General features: G+C 47.3%; 1 protein-coding gene across 7 annotated transcripts in view; it reads right to left on the bottom strand.

The window, feature by feature from the left end:
- The window catches only part of ADD2 (adducin 2), a 102,820-nt gene that overhangs the window by 27,764 nt on the left and 47,707 nt on the right, over positions 1-27,349 (bottom strand). For 5 of the 7 annotated variants that reach the window (XM_045189349.3, XM_024552674.3, XM_045189348.3 and 2 more), the window contains exons 2-6: positions 16,055-16,172; positions 10,418-10,633; positions 8,586-8,724; positions 1,705-1,856; positions 1,207-1,287 (exon numbers count right to left, since the gene is read on the bottom strand). In XM_045189349.3, the coding sequence (XP_045045284.1) occupies positions 1,207-1,287; positions 1,705-1,856; positions 8,586-8,724; positions 10,418-10,600 (555 nt within the window). In that variant the 5' untranslated portion in view covers positions 10,601-10,633; positions 16,055-16,172. Of the gene's footprint in view, positions 1-1,206; positions 1,288-1,704; positions 1,857-8,585; positions 8,725-10,417; positions 10,634-16,054; positions 16,173-19,303; positions 19,323-22,397; positions 22,483-27,349 lie in introns of those variants that run through there. The other 2 variants (XM_045189347.3, XM_053924603.1) reach the window with 2 other exon arrangements.

Below are 27,349 nucleotides of genomic sequence, written 5' to 3'. Positions count from 1 at the left end.
AAATCCCCATAATAGGTCCACAGTGCCCTTTATCATCCGGTCCCTATCACCTTGCCAGCCGCACTTCCAGACACACTATGGGAGCCAGACTCAGCACCTCACTGGTCTTCCCAAGTGCACCAGGACCTGGTACGCATTTGGGCTTGGTGCGTGCTGCCCTCCTGCTGCGGACATAGTCACCTCTGCTCAGCCTTTCCCCGCTGCCCTGGTATAAGTCTGCTTATCCAGTGAGTTCCTGAGGCCTCCACTCCTTCATCACCATTTAAACCTAGAAGCTCCTCCTTTGTACCTGCTACAGCACCCAGTGAGCCCGTGCCCCTTCCCTAGGCTCCCCAGGCTTCTTTGTCTCCATCAGAGCCCTCTTCAGTTTGAGTTTAATCACTGATTGCCACCCCTCACCCCCCAACCCCACTATGCATGCCTGAAAGACAGAGCCTGTGCTATTGTTATGTCTGGCGTCCCTGTCTGACTCTGCCATTTCCCCCTTGGGTGGCCCTGAGCAGCTCACTTACTCTCACTGGGCACCAGTTCCTTTCCTGCCTAGAAAGTGGCCTGAACTGTAAATTGAGTCCTGGACTCAACATCTGAGTGTGTCTCAAGCCTGGCAGAGGCCCCTAGGTGGCATCTCCTCTCCCAGGTCCAACAGCTGGTACAGGAGCTGATGCCGGTGCATCTAAGAAACACTGGGCCTCTTCTGCTTCTGAGACAGTCCTTTCTACTGCTCTCCTTACACCCAGAAATATTTCTTGACTGCACTCAACTTCTGGAAGTTTCTCCCTACCATACCTAAAGGAGGAAGAGAACTGAAAAGGGTCCCAGAAACTCTTGCTAATGGCACCAGCACTAGACAAGTCACATTGCTTTGGGACAAAGCATTGGCTGCTGTTCTGATGTATCTCCCACCCAGACAGTCCTTCCTACTCCCAGGCTTTGGGGTACAATCCCAGGCTCAGAGGACCAGGTCCATCTCCTCTCCCTCCTACTGGGCTCACTGCCTGCACCTCACATTTGGGCTTATGGTGGCATCGTGCTCTGGGCACTCCCGTTTGCTTTGGTGCCCGTGTGTCTTCTTGTCCCACCAGACTGTAAGCTCCACAAGGGACAGGACAGCAGTGGCTAACCTGGAGGTGACCTGTCACTGTAGGAGCACAGGGGGTATTGTCATTTCAACAAGGAATAAGCAGCGAGGTGCCAGATTGTACTCACCAGGCTGGATGCCGTGACCTCGCTGCAAGAGACTCCCTTAGGGCTAATCAGGAAGTGGTCCTGCTCCTTGCTGACTCTCAACTGGAGGAAAGACACACATTCTCAGTGGGGGGGGGGGGTCATTTCCAAGGACATTCTGCTTGAGTCCCCTCTTCCCCTGAGTCCACTACACCCAAATCTTCCTCACAAGAACCTTTATCTCCTCCATCCCCACCCCAACCCATGAGAGGTAACAAGAACTTGCCCTTTACTTGGAACTAGGGAAGCGGAGCTATAAGAAGAATCTCTTGATGATCAAGGGTAGCCACAGAAATAGGATCCAGGAGTTCCCAGCTCCCCATCCAGAGAAATGTCCACTAGCCAGGTTATTTCAGGTGACTTCAATGGTTAGAAACCTTGGCCAAAGGCCACCAGCAATGCCATGGCCCTGGCAACAGTCAGGAGTTCTCCCTTCAGATTTTGTGGGGGCCTCACCCCACTCCAAGATGCTCTCCTCACCGTGACGTAGGTGTCGCTCAGCTGGGCCCAGCCGTAGAGGTCCAGGAGTCGGTAGACGCTGCTGATCTTGCACCGCATGAGCCGCTCCCCCTTGGCCAGGTTCAAGGAGTCGGCTGTGTGGAGGTCATTGATGGGTGTCATCATGGAGAAGTCTGTAGGGGGACAGGACAGCTCTCAAGATCAGGGACTCCCATCTGCACCCCCTTCCTTGCCCTAGTCCTTTCCAAATTCTCACCGGCACTGTAACTGCAGAAGACACTTCCAGAGGCAGGAAATTCAACATTCTTTCACCTTCACCCAGGGGGAGAAAACTCAAAATTCCTCTGCTTGTTTAGATAAGAATGGCATTGCTTTTGCTCAAAAAATCATGACAAGGCTTAAGACCACAGAATGAAGGGTTCTCAGAAGGCCAAGCTTACTGTAAATCCTACAGATAGACACCAAATGAAAGCAAGAATACGTTTCTGAGTGCAAATTTGGGTATTTCATCAGTTAGTTTTCATGAAGAAGTTACTAATCATTAGGTCTGCTATTACCGTACTGTTTTAACTCTACCGTGTGATAGGACTTTTTCTCTAATTTGGAGACAGGGCAGATGGAATGCCAAGTCAGACAGGAAGTAAATTCTTCAACTTTTGCTGACAAATCATAAACTTCCAGGTCAGTGTGGCTGTGGTTGGCCTCAGAAAGCCTCATCTGCTCCCCTCTGGATGTGAGCCTTTTGGTTCTTTATGGTTTCTGTTTGGGAATTTTGGGGGCTGTGGCAGAGATTTGGAAATGAACCCAGAGTGTTTGAAAGTCTTGTCCTCGGGGCACCCAAAGGGTCTACGCGTTGACAACCAGTCTGCCCCATGAGCCACGGCCTGTAGGCTTGGATGATGAGGCAGCAGAGGGCATCGGAGCCCCAGCGCCCTGGCTTGTCAGCCTCTAGGAACCAATAGGAGAATCAACAGGAAGGTGGGCCAGCTGAAAATGATGCCTGGCTGGGAGCCTCCTGATGCTGCCTCTCCTAGCATCCTATTAAAAACTTCAATGGATTAAAATGTTCTTTAGGAACATCTGCCTTCTCTATAAACCTCACCACTATACAATGTGATGTGTGTCCCGGACCAGGTTTGCCATTAGTTGAAGTAATGAGATGGTGTGTGAAGATGAGAGTGGAGTGGGTGCTGTTGGCCCAACATAAAGCAAGCTGAGCAAGCCTCAAACACCCATGGCCGCACAGTGCACCCAGAGGGCCTGTGCTTACCAGAGTGGCACACCTCCTGGGCATGCATCTAGAAAATGTAGCTGACAAGGACAGAAGCAGTCCAAAGACCTTGCTCAACTGGCAAGCAGAGCCATAACAGAGCTGCAAACTCAACAATTTCTAATTCAAAGGGACCAGTCCGGGATCCCTTCCTCTTCTCTGTGCATTACCCTGACCAGAAATCACCTGTATGCCTCACCCTTGGTGGCAAGAAGGGAAGCTTATCAAAAGCATAAGGCCCCCAGACAAAGCCAGGCAGGGGGAGGTGGGTGCTATTTTTGGGAGGGTCTTCAGATCCAGAGTTCTTTGAGTCCTTCTCTACGGAGTCCCAGTGATGCCCAGGAGGTCAGAATAGGTCTAAGAACACCCCATCACATCCTCCACATCCCGTATCAGAGCCTCCTCTCTCACCACCGCTCTGTGAGGATTACTCGCCACAGGCCTGAGGGCCAGAGAGGGAATCGAGGGCTCTAGAGGAGCCTCCATCCTCTGCTCTCGGGTCTTACCAAAAAGAATGCTTATTCCGACCAGCCCACAAAAGTCAGGGTGGCTGAGCTCCAGGTTTATGACTCAGATCTAACTGAGCCATTTATCCAAATTACTTCGAAAACACAGAAAAAGATAAAAACCCACCAAACCTCCTGAGAGTTAAGGCTAAAGGACACACTATTGAAAAAAAAATTCCAAAGCTAATGGAGATGCACAAAGAACAACCTCTCTGGCCTTGAATTCATGACGTTTTGAATTCCCCTCTGTACATGCCCTGAGTCAGACACCCTGGACACACACTAATCAGATTTCCAGTCATCCAGCTGTTTTCCTGACAGACGCTGGTCGGTGGGGCAATGGGAGCACGAGCCAACCCCATTTCTCTTGCAACTGGAAGAGTATAAAGATAGAGACGTGAAATCAATAAAAGAGAATATGATAGATATGGGAGACTAATACCAGACAGCCAGCATACAGATAATCAATATTGATCTAATAGAAAAAAACTTCTGGCCTGAAAAAAGATATATATAAATTATAAAGATTCACTGCATTCTGCGGAGTACGGGGGCAGGGAGTCCATGAAAAGAAGCAGCCTGCACTTACACACTCCCTGGCAATGTTTCTGAAATACAAGAATGGGGGGAAAATCCACAAACATTTAGAAAATAATTTTGACTACCTACAAAAGAACAAGAAAAGGTTTCAGATTCCTCTATGACAGCAACAAATGCTAGAAGACAATGCTACAGGGGTTTACAACAAACAAACACTAAAATAAAATGACATAAAACTGTTTAAAATGAAAGAATCATCAAAAGTATGCCAGGCAAATATACACAAAAAAGTAAACGGAGGTCAGAATATCATTCTCAAAGCAGAATTTGGGGAAACAATATTCCTTTGGACAGGGAGCCGTTTTGCAGGTCATTGTACAGGAACGCAGTGGGGTCCAACCGCAGCCCGCAGGCGCTTGCGGCTCAGGATGGCTGGGCATGCGGCCCAACACAAAATCGTTAATTTCCTTAAAACGTTATGAGATTTTTTTGTGATTATGCGTCGCAATGTATTTAATGTGTGGCCCAAGACAACTCTTCTTTTTCCAGTGTGGCCCAGACACACCAAAAGGGTGGACATCCCTGGAAAGGTTTAATCTTCAATGAAGCTACAACTATAAAAAACACTTATGCTTTCGATAACATTTCACCGAGATTTCCAAAGCAAAAGCTATCAGACAAACAAATTCAATGAACAAAATTCAAATTCAAATACAGTGGGAGACTTAAGACAACTTTCATTTATTATAAAATCAAAAACAATAAATGAAGATATAGATTAAATACTATGCCTTTGAGATGGAGTCTATGGCCATATACCTTTGTTAAATGATATTATTAGGCTACAAAGCAAATCTCAATAAATCCCCAACACACACATTGAATAGGCCACATTTTCTAAACAGAAGGCAACAAAACTAGACATTGTCAACAAATCTTTAAAAGAATGCAAATTCAACCATCTGAAAATGAGAAAATTCACTCCCAGATAACTCATAGAAGAAAAATAAAATTAAAATAGCAATCGCCCACTTAGAAACCAGCAAGAAAGGAAATACAATATGGCAAAATTCATGGGATAAGAGCAAACATACTCAAAGGAAAAAAATGTACAGTCATAAACATCTTTATTATTGAATTAAATATTAAAAGAAATCATCCATTTTATTCTTCTCTAGAAACAATATGAACAAAATAAACAAAAATGTTATGAAAAAGAGTTAATGAGTATAAAAACAAAAGCAATAAATTGGGAACAAGAATGTTAGTGAAGCCAATATGAAATCCAGAATTGCCTTTGTGAGAAGATCCATGTGTAAACCCGCGTCCAGACTGGCCAATAAAGAGGAGGTGGGTTGCGGGAGCCCCAGGATCAAGACTGGGAGGGAGGCCATCTCACCTACAGCAGAAAGTTTAAATGATAAAAACATTGTAATGTTGTAAATCACTCAATAATTTTGAAAGGCTCCGCAAAATCGATCATTTTATACAAAATATATGACCAGAAAAATATGGAACCAGCAAAATAGGGTTTTTAAAAATCCTAGATGATACTGAGAAAAAAAGTTTATCAAAAATATTCCAGATCTAGGTGGCTTCCAAGTGAATAATAAATGTTCAAAAACAGAGCCTTCCTATCTTATTTAAACTCCATCAGGGCACAGAAGATTATTTTTAAAAGAATGCCTCAAGACCAGGGATGATTTATTTCAGGAATAAAAAAAGAGTTCAGTATTCAGAAATCTATTAGTGTAATTCATCTCATCGATAGTCCAAGGAAAGAAAATTCAATAAATACCTGAAATGCATTTTATACAATTCAATATCCATTGCTAAGAAAAACTCATATCAAACTAAAATAAAAAGCTACTTCCTCAACATGATAAAGAAAAACTAACCTGAACTCTTATGCTAAAAGAATTCCCACTGAACTCAGAAGCAAGCCCAGGACTGCTCTCTCTAGCCCATTGTTCAAGATTGCCCTCAGAGTTCTGACGGTGCACTGAAAAAGCTGGGAAGATGAACCAAGGAGTAGATGTTGGAGTGAGGGATGCAAAATAACCATTATTTGCAAACTATGTGACTTTTCTACATACCGGAATCAAAAGAATTAAATGAGAAGATATTAGAATTTAAGAGTTCGGTAAGGGGCCAGTTTAAACCTATATATCCAATGTTTTCCCCGATTACAGCAAAAACCGGAAAGAAAGTTAAATGGAGAAAGAAAGAGTCACTTAAAATAACAAAGTTACATAAAATTTTCCGGATAAACTTAACCAGAAATTAGTAGGGATTATATGAAAATAACTCCTAAACTTTTCTGATGGACATTAAAGAAAAATTAAATAAACAGAAGACATACATCATTTCTGAAAAGATTTAATATTCATTCATGCAAGTATTTTTTAAGCACCTACTATGTCCCAGACACTTTTCTAAGCCCAGAACACTATTCTAGGGTGTAGCAGGGACCAAAACATACAAATATACCTTTTCCCCTGTGGAGCTTACATTCTAATATAAAACTGTAAATTTAAAAATTCTCCACCAATTTTATCTATCCATTTAATGTAATTCCAATCAAAATCCCAAGAGGAATTTTTTGAGGTGAAGCGGAGACTTGACAAAATACTTCTAAAGTTATTTTAAAGAAACAATTTGTACAAATAGTTGAAAAATTCTGCAAATGAATAATTAAGGGTATTTTATCAGATGATAACCCACGAGGAAGTTGTTTCTGCTCAGGCAATCAAAAGCAGAAAGCAAAAGAAAATAACAGTGATGCAACTACGTGGAAATTAAAGCATTCAACAAGACGAAAACAGGATCAACAAAATTAAAAGGCGAGCAAGACACTGGAAAAAAACCTGCAGTATATTTGACAAATAATAGAGAAATAGTCTTACTTTATAAAGATTTGAAAATCTACAAGAAAAAATACACAAGTAGGAAAATTGGCAGAGGATGTGAGAGGCAATTTACTACAAAAAGAAAATCATGTCCAATATGTATATGAAAATATATCCAACCTCACTAGTACCTGCACATTAAAATACAAAGTACTTTTCACCACCTATCAAATCACGAGAATGAAACGAATGGTAATACGTAACAGGGACAGGCTGGAGTAAGTGGGCACTCCTGCTGCAGGGCTGCTGGGGATGCGAATCGGTTCTGTCTTCCTCCAGGGGAATTTGGCATTTTGCATTAAACTCTATAAAACATGCACACACTTCAATCTAGCAACTCTACTTCTAGTAATTTATCTTAAGAAATGGTCATAGGTGTAATTAGGTTTATTTACAAGGTTGTTTATTGCATTGTTGCTCATAATAGCAAGAAGTTGGAAACAACCGAAATGTCAAAAAAAACAGAAACTGATTAAACTATGCATATTTAGCCATAACATACATCCACTCAAAATTATATTATAGAAGCATAATTTATGTGAAAATTAGTCAAGACATGTTAAGATATTAAATGTGTATGAATAATGTGATTCCATCTTTGTTTGCATAATCTATATATGTTAACAGGAAAAGGCTGAAAGGATATATATCAAAATACTGGTAATAGTAGTTTCTTGGTTGTAAGAATACAGTACAGCAATTTCCCTTTCTTGAATATTTCTTAACTTTGCACCATAATCCTGTATTCATCTTGTTGAGGGGAAGTATTTTTTATGTTTGTTTCTTTTTTTAAAATATATTTATTGATTATGCTATTACAGTTGTCCCATTTCTCCCCCTTCATTCCACTCCATCCTGCCCACCCCTCCCTCCCACATTCCCCCCCTATAGTTCATGTCCATGGGTCATACATGTAAGTTCTTTGGCTTCTACATTTCCTATACTATTCTTATGATGTTTGTTTCTTAAAGGTTGTAGGCATTGTTTCAGAGCCCAGAAAGGTGGGCTCATGCCCAGCCCTGGCTGCTGTCGGCCCTGGCCCACAGAGCCAGGTGGGCCTTTCTGTTGGGGCCTGGGGACACTGGCTCAGTGGCCTCCTCCAACCCCTTCACTCCATCTCCAAGGGAGTGGCTCCAGGGGATTAGGGAAGAGCAACCTGAGTCAGGGATGCTGCTTATACAGAAAGATTTCTCTTCAGCTCTGTACCCATAGCTAAAGTTATCGGGGAGCAGAACCCTCACTCCTGGGCCTTCGAACAATGGCTACGTAATGAACCTTGAGTTGCAAAGCTCTTCCCTTCATGCTAATCCACTGATGAGGTGGGGTGGAGGGAGGTTCCCTTACAGGCTGCTCTGCCTCTCAGAGCAGTGACATTGTGTTATCCTGCCCCTCTCTCAGCATAACCAGAACCAGGTTCTCCTTTGAGTCTCCACAACCACTGCCCCTCCTATTTCTGGGCATCATGGATCATTCTCCTGTGGGTCTTTAAATCTCAGCAGTGTTGAAGCAGAGCCAGTTACCTCTCTGGTGGCTGCTCAGCTCCCCCAGGTCTACTAATGCAACTGTAGCACTCACCCCGTAGCCAGGCAACCAAGTGCTTCTTGCTGCTCCTTCTTCTTTTCCCCACCCCACTTCCCTCACCCTCTGCTCCTGGCAGCTCCCCAGCTCCCCACGTACTCATGGAAGATGTTGGGAAGACTGCGTGGGAGGTGCTGGCCATGAAGTCCGCGATCTGCCGCAAAGCCCAGATGTTGGAGGAATTGTTCCCCTTCTTCATCTGCTCCTGGATGAGGCCTTCCAGCTCCTCCCTGAAAGACTAAATGGAGACCCAGAACCGCCGCTGGTCCTCTCAGTGCATCTCAGGCAGGAGACCCAGGCCCCCTCTTCCAAGTGCCCACCTCACTCCAGGTCAGCTAGGCCAGGGCTACACTTGGGATCCCTAGGCCACAGAGGATGCTGGGCAATTCACTGGGATTTTAGGAGCCTCCCCAAACTGCTATTGGGGAAGCAACAAGGAGATGCTGGGAATGGGTCCTGCTCCCTTTGCCCTGTGGGCAGGACTCCGGATTCCGGTCTTTCCTGTGTCAGAGTGATGGTCAAGACCCCTCCCCGTCAGACACAAAAGGACTTCATTTTAGTAATTGGGACATTTTAAAAAGCAGAACTGAATGAAAAAGTACGCCATCTCCCTTGTCCATTAAGCATGTCTATGGCTTTTCTGGGCCTCAGTTTCCTCGGTTTCAGAAGGATTTGATGACCTTTGAGGTCTCCTTCACTTCTGACATCCCACTACTCCAAGCCTGGCTTTTCAGACCATCAGGCTCTGAATCAAGCATGCCTGTCCACCAGGTGTCAGTAGAGAACACTCAGGAGGAAACAGCTAGCAGCTTAGGTGTTGGTGAATCTGTAAAAGAGAAAAGCAGCCCGAGCTGTCCTCCCATCCCTACCACCTGCCTGAGAACAGAGTCCCATACTTTTAGGCCGGGTACTTGGGTTGGCACTAACTCTGCCACTTATCCTCCCACACCTGCCATCCCTCCTAGTCACACTCTGGGGTTTTTCCATCACTCCAAATGCTTTTAGCAGCTTCAGGCTCCCCAACACAGTGTCACCTGTCACCAAGACCTCAGGCTCATCCTCCTGAGCTCCTCTGGAAGGCCTGAGCATTCACTGTGTGCTCCCAGCTAGGGTCACACATGGGCCATGTAATGCCCTGGCTCCCCCAAAGTGCAGTGGAGACTGAGGCAGAGCCATCCCAGCAAGCACCGGGAGATACCAGCTCCATCCCCGAGCTTCCCAGCCCTCAGGATCATGCCCTGTTTCCTGAGGACCCCTCAGCTCTATCGCCCTCCGACTCCATTGCTCTTCCTCCTCCCTGCCCAAGAGCATGTACAACCGTCCTGCTTCATGGTCCATTAGGCCCACATTCTCTCCTCGCCTCAAGGATGAGCTCTGTGTCCATGCCAGGCAGGCACCTCGTCTTGGGCCTGGGTGGGGTGATCCTGAGTGGCTCTGCCTTCCCGGGCTCCTGTCCATAACCCATTGAACCCTCCACTCCCCTCACCTCCTGGGGCTTCCAGGCCCTCTTTACCCCTGCATGTCAGCCTTAAATTGTTTCAATAGTGAGTTTTCTGGTATTCAAGAAGGGGAGTCCCAAACCTTCCATGTGGCAGCCTCTGCTGGCCCCCCCGGTTTACACAAATTTATTCGTTGTTAGCTTTTGGTGAGGAGGGAAGAAGGTGGACTAAGGCTCAGAAGGGGCACTGGTAACTGAGGTGGGGCTCTTGCCTCTCAGACCCACCTCCACCCACCACTGAGCCAAACCACCTGCACATAAACCAGGTTTTGCCATCCACCAGAGACTAGAGAGAGAATCAAACACCTCAGCGGGCTTAAAACTACTCTGGACTCAGAGCAAGTGACAGAGAGTGCTCTTTCAGGTTCATGCAGGTGGATCAGTGCAGTCCCCGCCCAGCCCCACCAGCCCGCCCGGCTCAGACCCCACTCACTGGGCTCTGCAGGATCATGGTGACGCGCTTCTTCTGCTCCATCAGATTGAAGTCTTGCCGCAGGTCTGCCGCACGGTTGCGAAGGCGCATGTACTCAGGGTCATCCTCGGAGAAGCGGTCCAAGTACTGCTGCCCCTGCAGGGGTGGCTGGGCTGTGGCCTCGGGGACAGTCTCCTCACTCATTGTCCTGGTGGGTTTACAATCCCTCCTGGAACCCTACGGAGAAGGGAAGAGGGGCAGCCCGGTTGGAGCTCCCAGGAGGGGTACACAGCAGAGGGGTTGAATTCTGTAGGATTTACAGAAGGATGAGGCTATTTCCAGGAGGCTGTAAGCAGAGTCGCGGGTTCGAGGGCAGGACTCCTACGGCTGCAGATTCACAGGGGATTCTAATGCATCACCGGATAAGTGAAAATATAGCACCGGCTCAGGCGACCGCCGCCCCTCCCTGACTGTCCGGCTGGGCTTGACTGGCCGCCTCCAGTTGAAGAAGATGGTTCCCCAGCGCCAGTACCACCTGCAGACTTTCGGGGGATTTCTGTGATGCATATTTTACACAGAGTAAAGCTATTTACTGGGAATCAGTACTTCATCTAAATGCCGAGACTCTAAGAAGCCTCTTAAAAATTTTTGGTGGTAAATTCACAAACTGAAAAGGGAACAAGAACACTAACAGGTGGGAAGGCTTTGTGCAATGCTTTTCTGCACGACTTTGACTAGCTCTGGCCTCTGTACAGGACTGATTAGTGAGTCTGTTTCTATAAAACGTGTCTCAATGCAGAATCAGATTCTTATTCCATGTTTAAAGGAGATCTGCAACTTTCTTTAATGAAAAATTACATTTTTCTAAAATCAAATTAAATCAATACTGAGAAATAGCACAAGAATAAACCCTGTTTGAAGGGCACCAGATTGCCGGGTTGCCCAGAGTCCCATATATCTGGACCTGGTCCCTGGACTGAGGACTGGGGCAGCCTGTGGAGAGTTGGGCAGGGGGAAAAAACACATACTGTTTTTCTATTCAAGCATGCATTTTTAAATGCCTGAATAATGGCTGAACGAAGGTCTTCTACTGCCACACGGGAGCCCATGAGAAGAAGCAGGTTGCAGTCCTAACTTCTACTTCCCAGCTGTGGGGCTTTGGTCGCACAGCCAGTCCCCCTTTGTCAGCACTGCTAGGCCCTCAAATCTGGGTTACACCCCTTCCACATCCAGGGGGGCCCTACAGAGCTTAAGCCTTCTCCTTGTTGTCTGATTCCCTTCTCAGCAAAGGAAGGCGAGTGTCTTGATTGAACAATAATTACCTTTCGAACAGCAATAGGGAGATACTAGCAAAAGAGCATTCCATGTGATTAGGACACCTGGCTTTCATCCTTAACCTGCCCTTCCCTCGGTTTACCTCCGAGGGCTACCCTTCTGCAAGGAGGCGGAGTGCTCTCCTTTTCTCTCAGAGTGCTCCTGGCTCCCGGGTCCTGATCTGCTCTGTCCCCTGGGCTGATCACATTATCCCGAGCCTTAGCCATCACTCCAGCCAGCAGCTCATTACTGACAGCTAGTCCCTGAGACGTCAGGACTCTACCCCCCACCTCACAGTTCCTCTGGGTGGGGTGGGCGCGGATGGTGCACCAGGTAAGAGGACAAGTGGGGGTCCTTCCCATCAGCCCAGGACTCTTGGTTGCTTTCTTTTCTTTTTCCTTCCTTTCTTCGTTCCTTCGTTCCTTCGTTCCTTCCTTCCTTCCTTCCTTCCTTCCTTGTTTACATTTTTACCTTTTGGGGAAGGGCCTATAGCAAATTCAAGAGAAGGCAAGTGGAAAAGGTCCCTTAAGAATCAGGTGATAGCCTGAACCTTTGGCCTAGAGCAGTGGTTCCTCACCTGGGGTGCACATTGTAGTCACCTGGAGAACTTTTAAAAATACTTATATCAAAGATTTAAATGTTATTAGTCTAGAGTGTGACCTGGGCATCAAGCTCCCTGGGTGAGTCTAACGGGCAGCCAGCGCTGAAATACCGCTGGCTAGATGTTAAGGCTGGAACATGTAATGACAGGTGTCCATTCCAGGTGTTGGCCATTTCCAGCGAGCCTGCCAAAGATGGGACAAAGCCTCATGTTTCTAACACTAGTGGCAGGTGCCACTTCCTCCTCCTCCCACTCCAACCTCCACCTGCCACCATACACTTTACCTGGGGCAGCAAGGGTGCTCCAAATGCCACTAAAACCCACTTTTGCAAGTTTACCAAACCATGACTTCTGATCTTAATTCTTTCACTAATTAGTCATCTCCTCTGAAAGTCCCCACCACACCTCCCCACCCCAGCACCACCCTAACCAGGCATGTCTATGGGGTGCAGGAGGGAGGGAGGAGGGAGACCAGGAGTGGTGGCCAAAAACAAACATTCACTAAAGAAGTATTCTGAGACATTTGTCAGGCTGCTAGAATGGTTGCTGTTGTACTTCCAGACATTTAAAGCCAGATTCTTCAAGTGCAGAAAGAGTGATTGAGTTCACTAAGGATGTCTCTGGTGGAAGTAGCTCGGGGCTCGAAGTCAGAGTCTGCAATTTTGCCCCAATTCTGTCATTCTCTAGCTGCAAGGACTTGGGCAAGTAATTTTCCTCTTTGGGTCTCACTTTGTCCATCCCTAAATGAGGAAGTGAACAGAATGACCTCCAGGGCCCTTTCTAGCTCTGACACTATAGGGACAGAGATCGATTCCTGTAGAAAAGACAGAAGCATGGAAGATGCAGGTTTCCTGGAGCAACAGACCTTCTTCCTGCAACCCCCCACCCCCCACCATGCCTCTCCCTCAAGCCAAATGCTGAAAGAGAAACATCTGCAAAGAACACAAATGACCTATCAACAGTTGCCTTGGGGGTTCAAGCCAATATCATGTGATGGGGTGAGTTAAGAATCGTTCACCTCCACCATGCTCCCACCCAGCCTCATCCCTGGAACTTGGGGAGTCAGAAGAGATTGCACGGTCAAACATAACGGGAATGCAGACAGGCAGTCACCACCCAATTCTTCCAAGCAGACAGCGCTGCAGACTAAATTCTTCCAGAGGCATAGCCCACGGCACACCACCCCTTTTAATACCCCTTGGCACTTTCACAGAATCAAATCCTTTTTAAAGTAGCAACAAGTAACACCCCCACACACACACACACACACCACAATGGGTGCATTGGATGTGAGCCTGAGTCCCTGTGTTCCTTATGACTCCAGGTCCCACCGGCTCCAGAACCCCCTGAACTCTCAGCTTCTCTGGGCCTAGGATTTTGACCAGCACAGGCTGGTATGGAGCCTTCCTGGCCTGAATCCTTTCTACCAAACAGGGTGGGAAAAGGCTGATTTCCTTAGCTCCCCTTTGGAATGGCTGCATTTCCCGGGAATGGGTCTGAAAAGGCTCTGAACTAGCTCTCCACTCTCTGGAGCACCAGGAACAAAGTTCTGGGCCTGATGGACAGGAGCCCACACCACCATACCTCCTGGCCTGACTTTACTTCTTAGAGCTTAGCCCCAGAGGGCTGCCCAGAGGTGCTCCTGTGGGTGTGGGATAGGAAACAGATGCACTGACTCTCCCGCCATGGCAACAGGGGCCTGCTCAAGCCCTTTGACTGTGTGGACCAGAGGCATCCTTTTATGCTCCTTCCTTCCCTTCCCCAACTGTTTCTTAGGTGATCAAAGTTGTGTGCAGAGTGGCTTAGTGGTTGAAAGCATGGAGTCTGGAGCAAGACAGTGAGTTCAAATTTCAGTTATGTCAGTTATTAGCTGTGTGATCTTGGGCAAGTCACCTACCCTGTCTGTGCTTCAGTTCCTCCATATATATGGGGATTGCAACTATTTAGCTACCTCTTCATATTGTTGTGAGGATCAGATTAGTTAATGTATATGAAGTACATACTTGAAATAGAGCCTGGTGCATAGCAAGTGCTATCAAGCATTTGCTCTTATTATGTGTCATTGAGAGGCTAGAATCATCATAGCATTAAGAACTCGAGTAATGAGAGGCTTATGATTCGATTGTAAACAGGTGCTCACTAAATAACTGTAAGTACATGTTTTAGTTAAAAATAATTCAATCTTGAGCTATAGGAACAAAAAGACGGCTGAGGATGCTTCGTTCTCTGACCAGATAGATAGTGGGAACACATCAGCCCGGGGGCCGCAGGAGAGAGTGAGCAGGATGCTGAAGAGCAGGAGGCCAGCGTTTGCTGCACAGGTGTGACACTGTAGAGAATCCATCTGGTCTTTGTCCCCGGTTTCTGGCACAGAGCTTCAAAAACCCTTGGAGTTTGTAAAATGTCCAAAAAACATTGGGAACACCTTCAGTTATTCATAATGAGCCCCTTCCGTGAAACCTGAACTTATGCTCATGAGGTGACTTATGCTGTGTGCTTAGATAGTTTCAAGGGAGGGACTGGCCACCGAGAAAACCCAAGCATTTGATTAGAGGGTTGCAACCTCAGCCCCACCATAGAGGAAGGGTGGGGTAGGGGCTGGAGATTGAGTTCAACCAAGTGGCAGTTATGCCTAGTAATAAAGTCCCTCTCCCCAGTGGTGACACGTACCTCCCCACGCCCCCACGTTAAAGCTCTCTCGACACAGAGGCTTCCTGGTTGGTGAGCACACAGCTGGCCTGATCTGGTGACTTGCCCGGATTCCACAAGGAGAGGGCGCAAAGCTCTGTGCCACGCCCCCAAGCCCCAGACCCTGCCCTGTGCATTCCTTCCATCTGGCTGTTCCTGACTTGGACCCTTCATAATAAGGGTGTCACCATAGTTAGGGTGCCTTCGGTGAATTCTGTGATTTTTCTAGTGAATTACGGAAACTGAAGGGAGGATGTGGAAACCCCTAAATCTACATCCTAGTCGGTCAGAAGTGTGGGTAGCCTGGGGACCCCACTGTAGCTGGCCTCTGAAGCAGGGTCATCGTATGGGCAGCTATGCCCTTCAACCTGTGGTAGTTAACTTATGTGCCCTTTGGCTCTGGGTGGTGCCAGAACTGAGTTGAATCATAGGACACCCAGTGGGTGTCAGAGAATTAGTGATGAAACAGCACCAGGCAACTTCTATCCATGATTTATTTTTGTTCCTGGGACCACTCTGTGAGGCAGACATTACTGTCCCGGCTTTATAGATGGAGAAACTGCATCAGAGAGGCTAACTAATTGCCCAGGATCACAGGGGTAATAGTGGAGCCTAGATCTCAACCAGGGCTGTCTCTGGCTCCAGATCCGGTAGCCAGACCCTAAATATCTGTTGGGCTGTCCTGTGGAAGAAGGATCAGGCTGATTGCTTAGAGCCTCAGGAGCCAGAGCCAGAAAAGCCAGTGGTTGTTGCAGGAGGCAGATTCTAGCTGAGGGCGCGAGGGAGCACTTGCCACCAGCAGGCGCTGCTCGGTAATGGGACGATTAGACAGGATGGACAGCCTTCTCGGTGGCGAGCTCTCTCCTGGGCATCAGAGTGGCTATGGAAGCTGTAGAGGGGTGGACTCTAAGGTCCATCAGATCCCGTGGTGGCTGCTGAGTGAGCAGGATTCGGGGAGTTCATACAATGACCTGAGCATCTGGAAGCTCACGCTGGTGAGACTGACCCAACCTCATACCCACCCTCATCACCACCAAATGCTACCGACTAATTACCGGGAGGTGGGATCAGCCTTGTCCCAGGCCGCCTCTTCTCAGCGTTCAGCCTGTGCACCCGGCTCTGCTCCCAGGGACGCCGTCCACATCTACAGGATCTCAAACATCTCGGTGGAAACTGGGAAACACAAAGGTGACAAAAGTCAGGGCGCCACCTCTGATCCACTGTGACCCCTGCACCCAGGTTTTGCAGTACCATTAGGTGGGGACTTACTTTAAGGACTGCTGGGAAATTCCTTAAAATGAACTCGAAATGGATTTTTATTTTAAAAGCAAATTATGCCTATAAAAATATTTTTTAAAAACCTTCATTATCTTTATAATTGGGATCAAAATTCATTTCAAAGAGAAGAAATGCAAAATCCCTTTGCTGAGGGTTGGCCCACAGGAGGGGCCTGCTCTGCAGGGCGGAGGGAGTGGAAGGTGAGCCCAGAGGGGCCCAAAGCTGCTGGACCAGAGGGATCTGACACCTTCCTCACACCCACCCCCAAGTACTCCACTAGCAGCTCCTAAACTTGCAGATATTGTGTAAGTGGTTTTCGGGTGCTGCTCAAGAGACAGACGAAGCCTCAAGAATATCACATGCCAGGCATGTGGGAGGGTTTCGGTGTCGCCCAGGCCAAGAATTGGTGGATTCAAGACAATGTCACCTAGAGTGCAAGCGGAAGAAAGGCCCTCAGCTAATACCTGGTAACAGGTTATGGGTATTAGTGAAGGAGGAATGAAAAGTTGTTAATATCTTACAAACAAGGGCGACTCACTACTCTAAAATTCCCGGGGTTCAAGGTCTTCAAAGGGTTAAATTTTAATACAGTGAGAGCTGCCCACTTTCACTTGGAACACTATTGTTCAGACCAGACACCATTGTCTCATCCAGGGCCAGCAGCATCCCTGCCCCCACTCCCACCCCCACTGTAACTCTGGGGGCCAGGCCCTGCCTTTTCTGCCTCACCAGCCAGATGAGCTCCATCCCTGAGCTGGGGCTGCCCAGAGCAGCACATCTGGAAAGACTTGTGTCACCAAAGACGGACAAGGAGACTTCGTCATGGCGGCATGGTATGTCTGAGGGCGTCCAGGACACCAGGGCACCCAGGGCTCAGCATTTGAGTGTCTAGGTGGTCCCACAGCCCAGGACTGATGCCCACTCCTCTAGTTAGGGACTCTAGGTGGAGACCTCCAAAAACTGTTCTCTATGCTCTGCACGTCAGTGGCCAGTGGTGACCCTCCTTTCACTGGTCTTATTTTTAGCTAGAACAGGGTCACAGCCACCACTTCATGCTGCTTCTGTCCAATGCCCACCGACATGGAAGCCCCCCTTCCAGGGCAGGCTGGCTCCACAATGGGCTTTGCTGACATACCTCCGGATGCTGTTCTTTGGGTGGGTGGCCACTGATCCTCCCTCAAGACCAATCCCGCAGCCAGGTGTCTTACCTGAAGCATCAGCTTCCTCCCCTTCCCCAGTGTCTCCTGCCATGGAAGTGTGAGGTTGTTCCTTCACCTGCTACCGTTTGAATTTTCAGAGTCTGAGCTATTTCTTATGTCCACTAACAGAATTAACCCTCTGCCCCCAGAAGTGACTTGTACCATTCATGTAAGAAGACAGACATCTGGCCCTCAGATAAGTAAACACTGTACATAACAATCCGCACCCCAATCTCCTCGGCGTTGAAATTGCGCTATTAGAGCTTCGTTCCTTGGCTTATGGGGCTATCTCCCGATTAAAACGGAAACAGCCCTGAGAGTTACTGTGAGCAAATGTGTTGTCTGTAAAAGATTCTCCTGTGGTACCAGAACTGTCAGATCTCTGACTGCAGAGTTGGACAGAGTGGTGTCAGGACAGGCACCGAATCAGCAAGGCTCCATGGGGAAAAGGGAAGAGAAAGAGGCCTGATGCCAGGACCACTTGAGACAGTCCAGCACCTCGGGCAGGGCTGCCAGCCTCAGTGAGCCCCTGGGCACTCTGGCCTATCAACCCTCTGAGCCTGCACCTGCTGTGGTATCAAGGCCAGCATCACCACCCATTTAGCCTTTGGTTTCCCCAGCACATGCTTCCAGAGCCTAGCTTGCCCCAGCTCCCAGCCATCTAGGCCCTGGGGGCAGAGCTGAGAAGCAAGAGGAGGGCTCCCTATACAGTGAGAACAGCAGCATCAACCCCCAGGGTGCCTGACACCTCCCGGAAGGCAATCGGGCTGCCTGCTCCCTGCTCTCCATGAGTGGTCAAGCTGGGCTGGGAGGTGAAAGAATTAGGACACGAGATTCTCACCATAGCTGGACATCCATGAGACTGTAAACCTGGACTAGTTACAGGTGCTTAAGGGCCTTTGCCCACCTGGATGTCCCACAGCCACCTTGAAATCGACCTGTGGCCAATCCTGTACCAGAGCCTCCCTTATTCAGCCAGCCCCTCCTTTCTGCCCCCAACCCAGCCACCCAGTCAGTCATCCCACCAAGGGTCCCTGAAGGCAGCCTTGACTCCCCCCTTCCTCACCCTGGGCACCTACTGTCCTAAATATCTCCCTATCCAGTGTACCACACCCTGAATGAAGCCCACATCTCTCATCCCTTTCATGGTCTCTGCCCAGTCTTTCTCCTCTTATATCCCCACCCAATCAGTACCAATGTCACTGCTCTAAAAATGCAAATGTGGCCCACGCCTGCCATTGCCCTACTAAAAGCTCATCAGTGGCTCCCATCACCTGGGGCAGCGTTCCTTTACCTTTTCTTTTTTCATAATTCCTACTCCTCTAGACAAAATTTTGTCAAATTAAAGTTGTATTACAAAAGTGACAGGTATTCTTTTTACATTTATCTAATATAAAATTTCAATTCTGAATTCACTTTTTCAAACCAAACACATGGTCCGTGTTGAAAACTGAAACTCATCATCCTGCCCAGGGGACTGGGGGCTGTGGCTCTCTTGCTCTGGCCACACCCCTCCTCTGGGAAACTGCTGCCCTGCTGAACGAGGTCCAAGCTCTCAGCTGGCACACGCACCTGCAGGCCTCCCCGTGCCGGCCCTGCCCCCTGCCCCTGCCCCCACACCTGCCATTGGTGCTATTCCTGGGACCTGGAAGGCACCAGGCTGCTTCCCACCTTGTGAATGGTCCATGCTGCTCTCTCCCTGGAGCACACTCCTGCCTCTTGACATTGTCCTTTCAGCTCAGGTTGTTCTCTCCCAGAAGCCTTCCCCCACACTCCTATCCCTTAGGCTCTTAACTGACCCTGCCTCCCTTTTTTCACTCCACTTACCGCCCAATAGTAACAGTCTGTTCCCACGAGCTCCTAGCGGGCAAGGCCTGTGTCTTCAGCATTTCTCTACTCCTCATGTTGCCATAGGACCTGGGGCCAGGTAGGCCCTAAAAAAATGTGAGTTGGGACGAAAACTCAGCTAACAGTGTATTGCAAGGAGTCAGGCTGGTTCAGCAAAGCAGCACTGTCCAGGCCCTGGGGTCCAGCGGTGAGCAAGACCCAAGGGGACCTCCAGGTAGAGTGTGGGGAGACAGACCCTCAGCAGCCCATTTTCAGGCTAAGGTGCTGAGTGTTAATGGAGACTGCATGGCAGGTGCCCTAGTGCCTAAATCACCTCGTCTGAAACAGAACTTTCTTTTGTTATGTAGCCCAAATGCTGGGCCCTTCTGGCAGCCATCTAGCCTATTTTGTAGCAGAATTCCAGCAACTGATTACAGCTCTCAAACCACCAAATCCCATCCCACAATATAACTTTATGATTATGAGGAGACAAGAGAAGGTAATGTTATATACCGCACATCACGTGCCACAATTCCCGTGCCTCTCCACCGTTCGGCACGGCCCTTCATGTCACCTCTTCCCGCCAGCAGCCCTCCCCTGCCACCCCCACCCCACCCCGCTGCCTCCGCTCTTTGCTCAGGGAGCCCTGGAGCTCCCCCTAGGCACCTCCAGTTTACATCTGCACACTCTTGACCCTAGTCAGCAAGGACTCTGTTTGGGATTCACCATCCTAGGGGAGCAGCTGAGGACGCAAATCATGAAAGACACTCCCTGTCACAGGTCATTTTCTCTCCTGTCCTTCTGAAGACCAGGTACACATAATCACTGGAGTATGAAATCGCATCTCTACGGGTCATTCCTTGTAGTTATAAAAAAAAACAGAGGCTTCAGGCCAAGATGGAGGTGTAGGTAGACACACTGTGCCTCCTTGCACAACCAAAAGAAGGACAACAATAATTTAAAAGCAAAAAACCCCAGAACTGACAGAAAATCAAACCGCATGGAAGTCTGACAACCGAGGAGATAAAGAAGAAACATTCATCCAGACGGGTAGGAGGGGCAGAGAGGACTGACGGCAACATGGCCGGACCCAGAGACTGGCAGATTGTGGAACGAACGGGGCTGGCAGTGCGAACGCTAGCAGACCCCACGGCCCTACATTCACGCATAGATAAACCGGGAGGAACGGCGGGGGAACGAAACAGACCGCGCAACCCAGGGCTCCAGCACGGGGAAATAAAGCCTCAAACCTCTGACTGAAAACACCTGTGGGGGTTGAGGCGTCAGCAGGAGAAACTCCCAGCCTCACAGGAGAGGTCATTGGGGAGACCCACAGGGGCCTAGGGTGTGCACAAGCCCACCACTCGGGAATCAGCACCAGAGGGGCCCAGTTTGATTGTGGGTAGCAGAGGGAGTGACCGAAATCTGGCAGAGAGTGGAGCAGGCACCATTGCTCCCTCTCGGCCCCTCCCCCACATACAGCATCATCCCGCCCTAGTGAACACCTAAGGCTCCACCCCTAAATGTATCAGGCACGCCAAGACAAAAAAAAATTGGCCCAAATGAAAGAATAGATCAAAGCCCCAGAAAAAATACAACTAAGCAACGAAGAGATAGCCAACCTATCAGATACACAGTTCAAAATACCGATAACCAGGAAGATCACAGAATTGGTTGAATTTGGTGACAAATTAGATGAAAACATGAAGGCTATGCTAAGAGAAACAAAGGAAAATGTACAGGGAACCAATAGTGATGCGAAGGAAACTGGGACTCAAATCAATGGTGTGGACCAGAAGGAAGAAAGAAATATCCAACCAGAAAAGAATGAAGCAACAAGAATTCAAAAAAATGAGGAGAGGCTTAGGGACCTCCAGGACATCTTGAAACATTCCAACATCCGAATTATAGGGGTACCAGAAGGGACACAGGAAGAGCAAAAAATTGAAAACTTATTTGAACAAATACTGAAGGAGAACTTCCCTAACCTGGCAAAGGAAATAGACTTCCAGGAAGTCCAGGAAGCTCAGAGAGTCCCAAAGAAGCTGGACCCAAGGAGGAACACACCAAGGCACATCATAATTACATTAGCGAAGATGAAACAGAAGGAGAGAATCTTAGAAGCAGCAAGAGAAAAGGAGAGTTACCTACAAAGGAGTTCCCGTAAGACTGTCAGCTGATTTCTCAAAAGAGACCTTACAGGCAAGAAGTGGCTGGCAAGAAGTATTCCAAGTCATGAAAGGCAAAGACCCACATCCAAGATTACTCTATCCAGCAAAGCTATCATTTAGAATGGAAGGGCAGATAAAGTGTTTCTAAGATAAGGTCAAGTTAAAAGAGTTCATCATCACCAAGCCCTTATTATATGAAATGTTAAAGGGATTTCTCTAAGAAAAAGAACATAAAAAATATGAACAGTAAAAATGACAGCAAACTCACACTTATTAACAACCGGAGGGTATCAACAGGGGAGTGGGAGGGGGAGAGAGGGGGGAAAGGTACAGAGAATAAGTAGCATAAATGGTAGGTAGAATATAGACAGGGGAAGGGTAAGAATAGTATAGGAAATGCAGAAGCCAAAGAACTTACATGTATGACCCATGGACATGAACTATAGGGGGGAATGTGGGAGGGAGGGGGTGTATAGGACAGAGCGGAGTGAAGGGGGGGAATGGGACAACTGTAATAGCATAATGTATAAATATATATTTTTTTAATTTTTTAAAAACTAAAAAACAAACCCCAGAAGGTCTAGAAGGGGAGTAACAGATGTCCAAGTTGTTTGACTTTTTGTTTAAAGTCTGTTTAAGCTTGTGAGTGCCAAGGAGAGGCAGGTGCCTGTCCCCTGCCACTTCAGGTGGAGGTGTGCAGACAGGAGCAGACAGTCTGTATCACCCGGCACCCTGGGTCCTAGGTGGAAAGATGCTGCAAGGTGTCATTTCCCAGCTGCTCCCACCACTGCCCTGGGCAAGGCCACACTCCCATGGTGGTGTCAGCCTCTGAAAGCCCTCGTCCCCTGTCCATGGCTCAACCCCAGACAAGGACACACAGAATTTGCTCCAAGCTTTACTCAGGAAGTCAGAGCCAAACTCACCAATTCCTGAATTACATGCCCAAACAGGAGGGAAGAGCTGGTCTCAGCACTGCTGCTGTGACTTAGCAGAGTAAAGGGAGACTGTTGAATAAGGGACTGGGCCACACCCTGCCTGGTCTGTTCAGATACAGAGAAAGCTCTCACTGCTGGGTGGTGGGATTATGGGTAAAGCTTATCATCAGCTTCTTCACAGGCTTCTGACTTTTTCCAAGTTCTACATCAGGTATTAACTGCTGTAACCATTTAGGACAGAAATAGTTTAAGAGAAGAAAGGGAGGAGAGAGATGGTCGAGCCTCCCTCTGCCCAACTCTGGAGACCCCCTTGGCTGGAAGGATCCTTTGACCCCCTGACAGCTGCAGGCCCAAGCCGTGCCCATCTGAGCAGCTCAGATGTTCCCTGGTGAAGGCCAGTGAATTTGATAAGCTTTCTAGCACAGGACCCAAAGCCTACTGGTTGGTGGGCAATTTTTCCCATTCTCCTGTTATCCAGGAATTTCACTGCTGTGGGATGAGTGGGCCCAGCATTCTTTCAGCTCCATTCCCTCTCTCTGTTCAAGCACAATTATTTGTTGAGTATCTCTTGGTGCCCAGGAGTAAGATCTGGAACTGGGCATGTCAGGGAAGATTCCCAAAAGAAAGGAGTTTTGGCCCCTGCCAGCTAGTAGCCCACAGTCTGTTAAGGTGAAAGAAAAAAAAATTTCAACAAGCATTCATTTGAGTGCATTCATTTCAGGCAACCTCTGACATTCATTTTCAGAGGTATATATATATACACATACATATATATATATATATATATATATATATGTAAAATTAACTGTTAAGGTCAACACAATGCAGAAAACTGAAAATAAATGAAAATGTTCAATGTTTTTTAGAACAGGAAATTGGAAACCTTGGGTTCACGTTTATGAGGCCACAGTCCTGAGTTAGACCCTAATGAAGACATTATTCAATCAACAAAATTTGGACGGTTGGTGCTGAGCTGGGCCTTTCCCACTGGTGCTGCAGGGAAGGGCCCACCATCCTGGTCTCCAGGAGAGGAAGCTGAGGCTCTAGGACAGGGAGTGATTTGATTAGGGCCATAGAACTAGCGAAGGGCGAGGCTGGTTTGACCCCACCTGGTTCCAGAACCTGTTCTCTCTTTTTATTTCATCACACTTTCCTCCCCTTGTCCAAATGAAGGTGAGCAGAAGCAGGGAGCCTGGTAGGAAGGTGGGGAATGGAAATCAGAAAGTGGCCAGAGCCCAAGGCCCAGGCACCGTATTCCTGGAAGAATCTCCAAGGATTTAGCCAGCGCCTTAAACAATAATTCTGGTTCCTGTTTCTGACACAGAGACACTAAAGGATGTAACTAACAGTCCCTGCTCTCAAAAAGCCCACCAGGGACTTGGGGCAAGGGGGAGCTCAGAGACAGATCATTGTAATACTGGGGAGACCGTGCTTCCCTAGAGGCTCATGAATGGTGGGTTCCATGGAGATCTCAACCTTAGGCTCCAGCACTGAACTTCAACTCACTTGTCAGATACCTCTGCCACCAATCACAAAACCATGTGGACTCTGTGCCTCCAATGAAGGGGAAAGGAAAAGGGATTCAGGAAGCCTTGGTGATGGAAAGACAAAGCTGAACTAGCAGGATGGCTGGGCTTAGCCTTCGAATACTCAGGCCCTTCAGTGAAAAGGTCAGCCAAACTTGCATGCTATGTGGATAAAAACTCATCAAAAATGCCATGTAATTGAACTGACACAGCCTCTGATTCACTGTTCTGCACCTCAGGCTGTCTTAGAATCTAGTCACAGATACGTTTAAGGGGTCATCTTATCTACTTTTTGCCTTCAGACAGACTATACCTAAAACCAGTGGAGCTATATTTTGGGAAGTTTCACTTTGGTCAAGTTCAAACAAAAAACAGTTGGTTCTGCTTTTTGGCCTAATCTGTGAGTTCACAAGATGAGGACCCCAAAGACCCAGAATTTATTTATAAAAAATTGTGTATTTATTCTTACATGTTTAAACCTCAGTCACCTTCCAAGTGCTCTCCATTTGATGCAATACACCTATCAGAGGCTTTTTCCACTGCTTTTGAACTACCTTTTATTACTTCTGCTGTTTTTTGTTTCACCTCTTCCACATGGCAAAACGTTTCCCTTTGAGGACTTTTTTCATCAGGGAAACAAAGAAAGTTGTTTGGGGCAAGATCAGGAGATAAGGAGGGTGGGGCATGGGGGTCCTGTCGTTTGGGGGGGTCAAAAACTGCTGAACACAGCATGGTGTGGGCAAACACGTTGAAAATCTGTGACAAAACTTCACTGAAGCTGAACACAGCCTCTCACAATAACGCCGGCTAATACACTGATACAAATGAGTTCCTAGAACACTCACCAGTGGGGGAAGCCTGTACTACAAGAGACCCACCCTCCAGAAGGTAATGCCATTCTTTTGGGTCCTCCCTCATAGGTCCTTCAGTAGGAAAATGAAGTGTACGCCACTGAATCATGGGACCAGGACTACCCTGGTCCCCACTCTGCCCCCAGCCAAGAAAGCCAGGAAACAGCTATTGGACGATGTGGCCTTCCATGTCTAATGGAATAAACCATATCCTAGGCCACAGAGGTAGAAAAAAAAATGCTCTTTTAGCACATGAAGGTCAAAATTGTTTTGTTCCTTTTTTTAAAGATAGGTTTTGTTGAGGGATTTTCTTACTAATTGGGCATAAGAGAGAACCGGAAGAACAGCTTGCATCTAGGACTGGAGGGGGACCTGACACCATCCCTCCCCTCTGCAGACTAAGAACGCTCTAAAAATGTACACCTCCAACGAGACCTGGGACTTGCTGACTTAGGGGAGGGGAGGGAGGGGAGGCAGTGGGCCCAGGAAGAGGGAGGGTGGAAACTGGAGAAAATATGTGAAAGGGCAGGGGCGTCTAAAGGCTCACATGGGGGACTCTGCTGGCCTCTGCACCATCTTTGTGGAGATACCCCAAAAGCCTGATAAGTGAGGCTCAGAATATCACAGAGTGTCAGGAACAAGATGGAAAAGGTAGGAAGCATGTTGTTTTACTTTCCGCTCCTCTCTATGATCCCCCCAATGATCTTGCATGGTTTGGATTTTATCATGAAGATATTAAGGAAAGAACTACTCACCCTCACTATGTATTGGTATGTGTGTTTGCATATCCATGTGGCGGAGACAATGCCATGTGCCCACTAACTGCATTTCCTGTTCTTCCTGGGCACATACATTTCCCAGCCCCCTTCCATCTGGATAGGGCTACATGGAATATAAGCCAATGGGATGTAAGCAGAAGGGATGGGCATCATCTGTAGCTGAGGTAATTAAGAGCAGAGGTGCTTTCTCCACACTTTCTTCTTTTCGCCTCCCTGCTGGATGCATAGGATTCAGTGGAAATGCTAGGACCCTTGGGATGATGCAGCCACTGAATGGAAGGAGCCAGGTGTCACTAAAAGCAGTCAGTCAACTGACTGCAGATTCTGAAGTTGTTACAGAGGTAGCCTGCCCTGAAAACATATTCACACCTTATCTTTCTCCAGATAGTGTTCTATTAACTCCATGGTTATGTTCCCATTCCACTCACTCCGGGTGTCCTTCAGGGTCACCGCAGCCAGAGTTGAATCTCTGTTCTCTCATTTTCCCTCTCATTAGTTTTCTTTTCTATTACAGTTAACATACAATATCATACCCATATTGGTTTCTGGTTCTCTCATTAGTTTTATTATTGACAATTTTTTGTTTGCATTCTGACTGTTTGTCAATGTTATTTCCAACTTCACTGATTTTAATTAATCAGAATAATGTGGATTTTAATTATAACATTGAACATTTTCTTTTTTGGCATACTTCCCTTATTTTATCTCCATTTTCACCTCAGATCTTTTCATCTCAGTCTATTATTTCCTGTGACTGCCCTCCTATTTCTTGTAGCTACATTATTATAGTAAGGATACCAAATGGTTTTCTGACATTTCTCTTCTGGCTCTCAAAGCAGACTATTATAGTAGGCAAGTGCTTCTTTTGAGTCTTTCAGCATTTATATTTCCATGAGGTGTCTTTTCTCAAGATACCTCTCATTGCTTTCCTTTGCCTTTATTCTCAAATAAGGTAAAATCAAGTCCCCCAAGATACAACCTACAGGGAAAACAGCTCCTAGCAAAAAGTGATCAGGAAACCACATGACTTCTAGAAATCAAAGGTGGTCCACACACAATGTGGGCCCCAAGCTGACCATAGACAGCACTTGCCTTAATAATCAGTTCACTTACGATTGGAGAGTTTAAAAGACAACTATCAAGGAAACCAGCCAGACCCCACACCCAGGCTATAAAATAGGTGCTCCTTTGATAGAAAACTTAATGAAATTCAATCAAACTCATTTCTAAGAAGGTAGGGAAATTGGTCTATGAGCCTCAGTCTCAAGGAAATAAATAATTAGGTAAACCCACAAATATTAAAATTGACTTATTCACAGCTTCCTGGGATTGATAAGGGTCAGGAAGGAGGGAATGAGAGATAACATGATAAACATGGAAGAGACCATCGGAAGGCTATCGGGCATGGGAGACTCTGTCAGCCTTGCTGCCAGGGTGCCTCGTGCTTAAAGAAATGATGTGGAAGCTGAGTCACATGGGCAAGCAAGGGATGGCCATTAAAAAGTTCTCAGAAGTGAAGTCAGAGAAATGTCAGCCCAGGTGCTGATTGACAGTGAGGGGCAAAAATAAACTAAACATTGGCATCACTGCTTTTCTTCAAACTAAGATGTTATTGATGAAGACGTCATTATTGTAAACATTACTAACGTGGACCAAAAAAGGTGGGGGAGTTCTGTGGAAAGGCACAGAATGATATGATCATAAATCTCTGACCGGGCAGATCATGCGGGGTAGTCACTCCCCACGCCTATAACCTCTTCTTTTTTTTCCCCTTTTCTTTTCTT

The sequence above is a fragment of the Desmodus rotundus genome, chromosome 5, assembly GCF_022682495.2.
Source record: "Desmodus rotundus isolate HL8 chromosome 5, HLdesRot8A.1, whole genome shotgun sequence".
Taxonomy (NCBI): domain Eukaryota; kingdom Metazoa; phylum Chordata; class Mammalia; order Chiroptera; family Phyllostomidae; genus Desmodus; species Desmodus rotundus.
The sequence above is the reverse complement of the archived record's forward strand: the minus strand, read 5'-3'. Positions and strand labels throughout refer to the sequence as shown.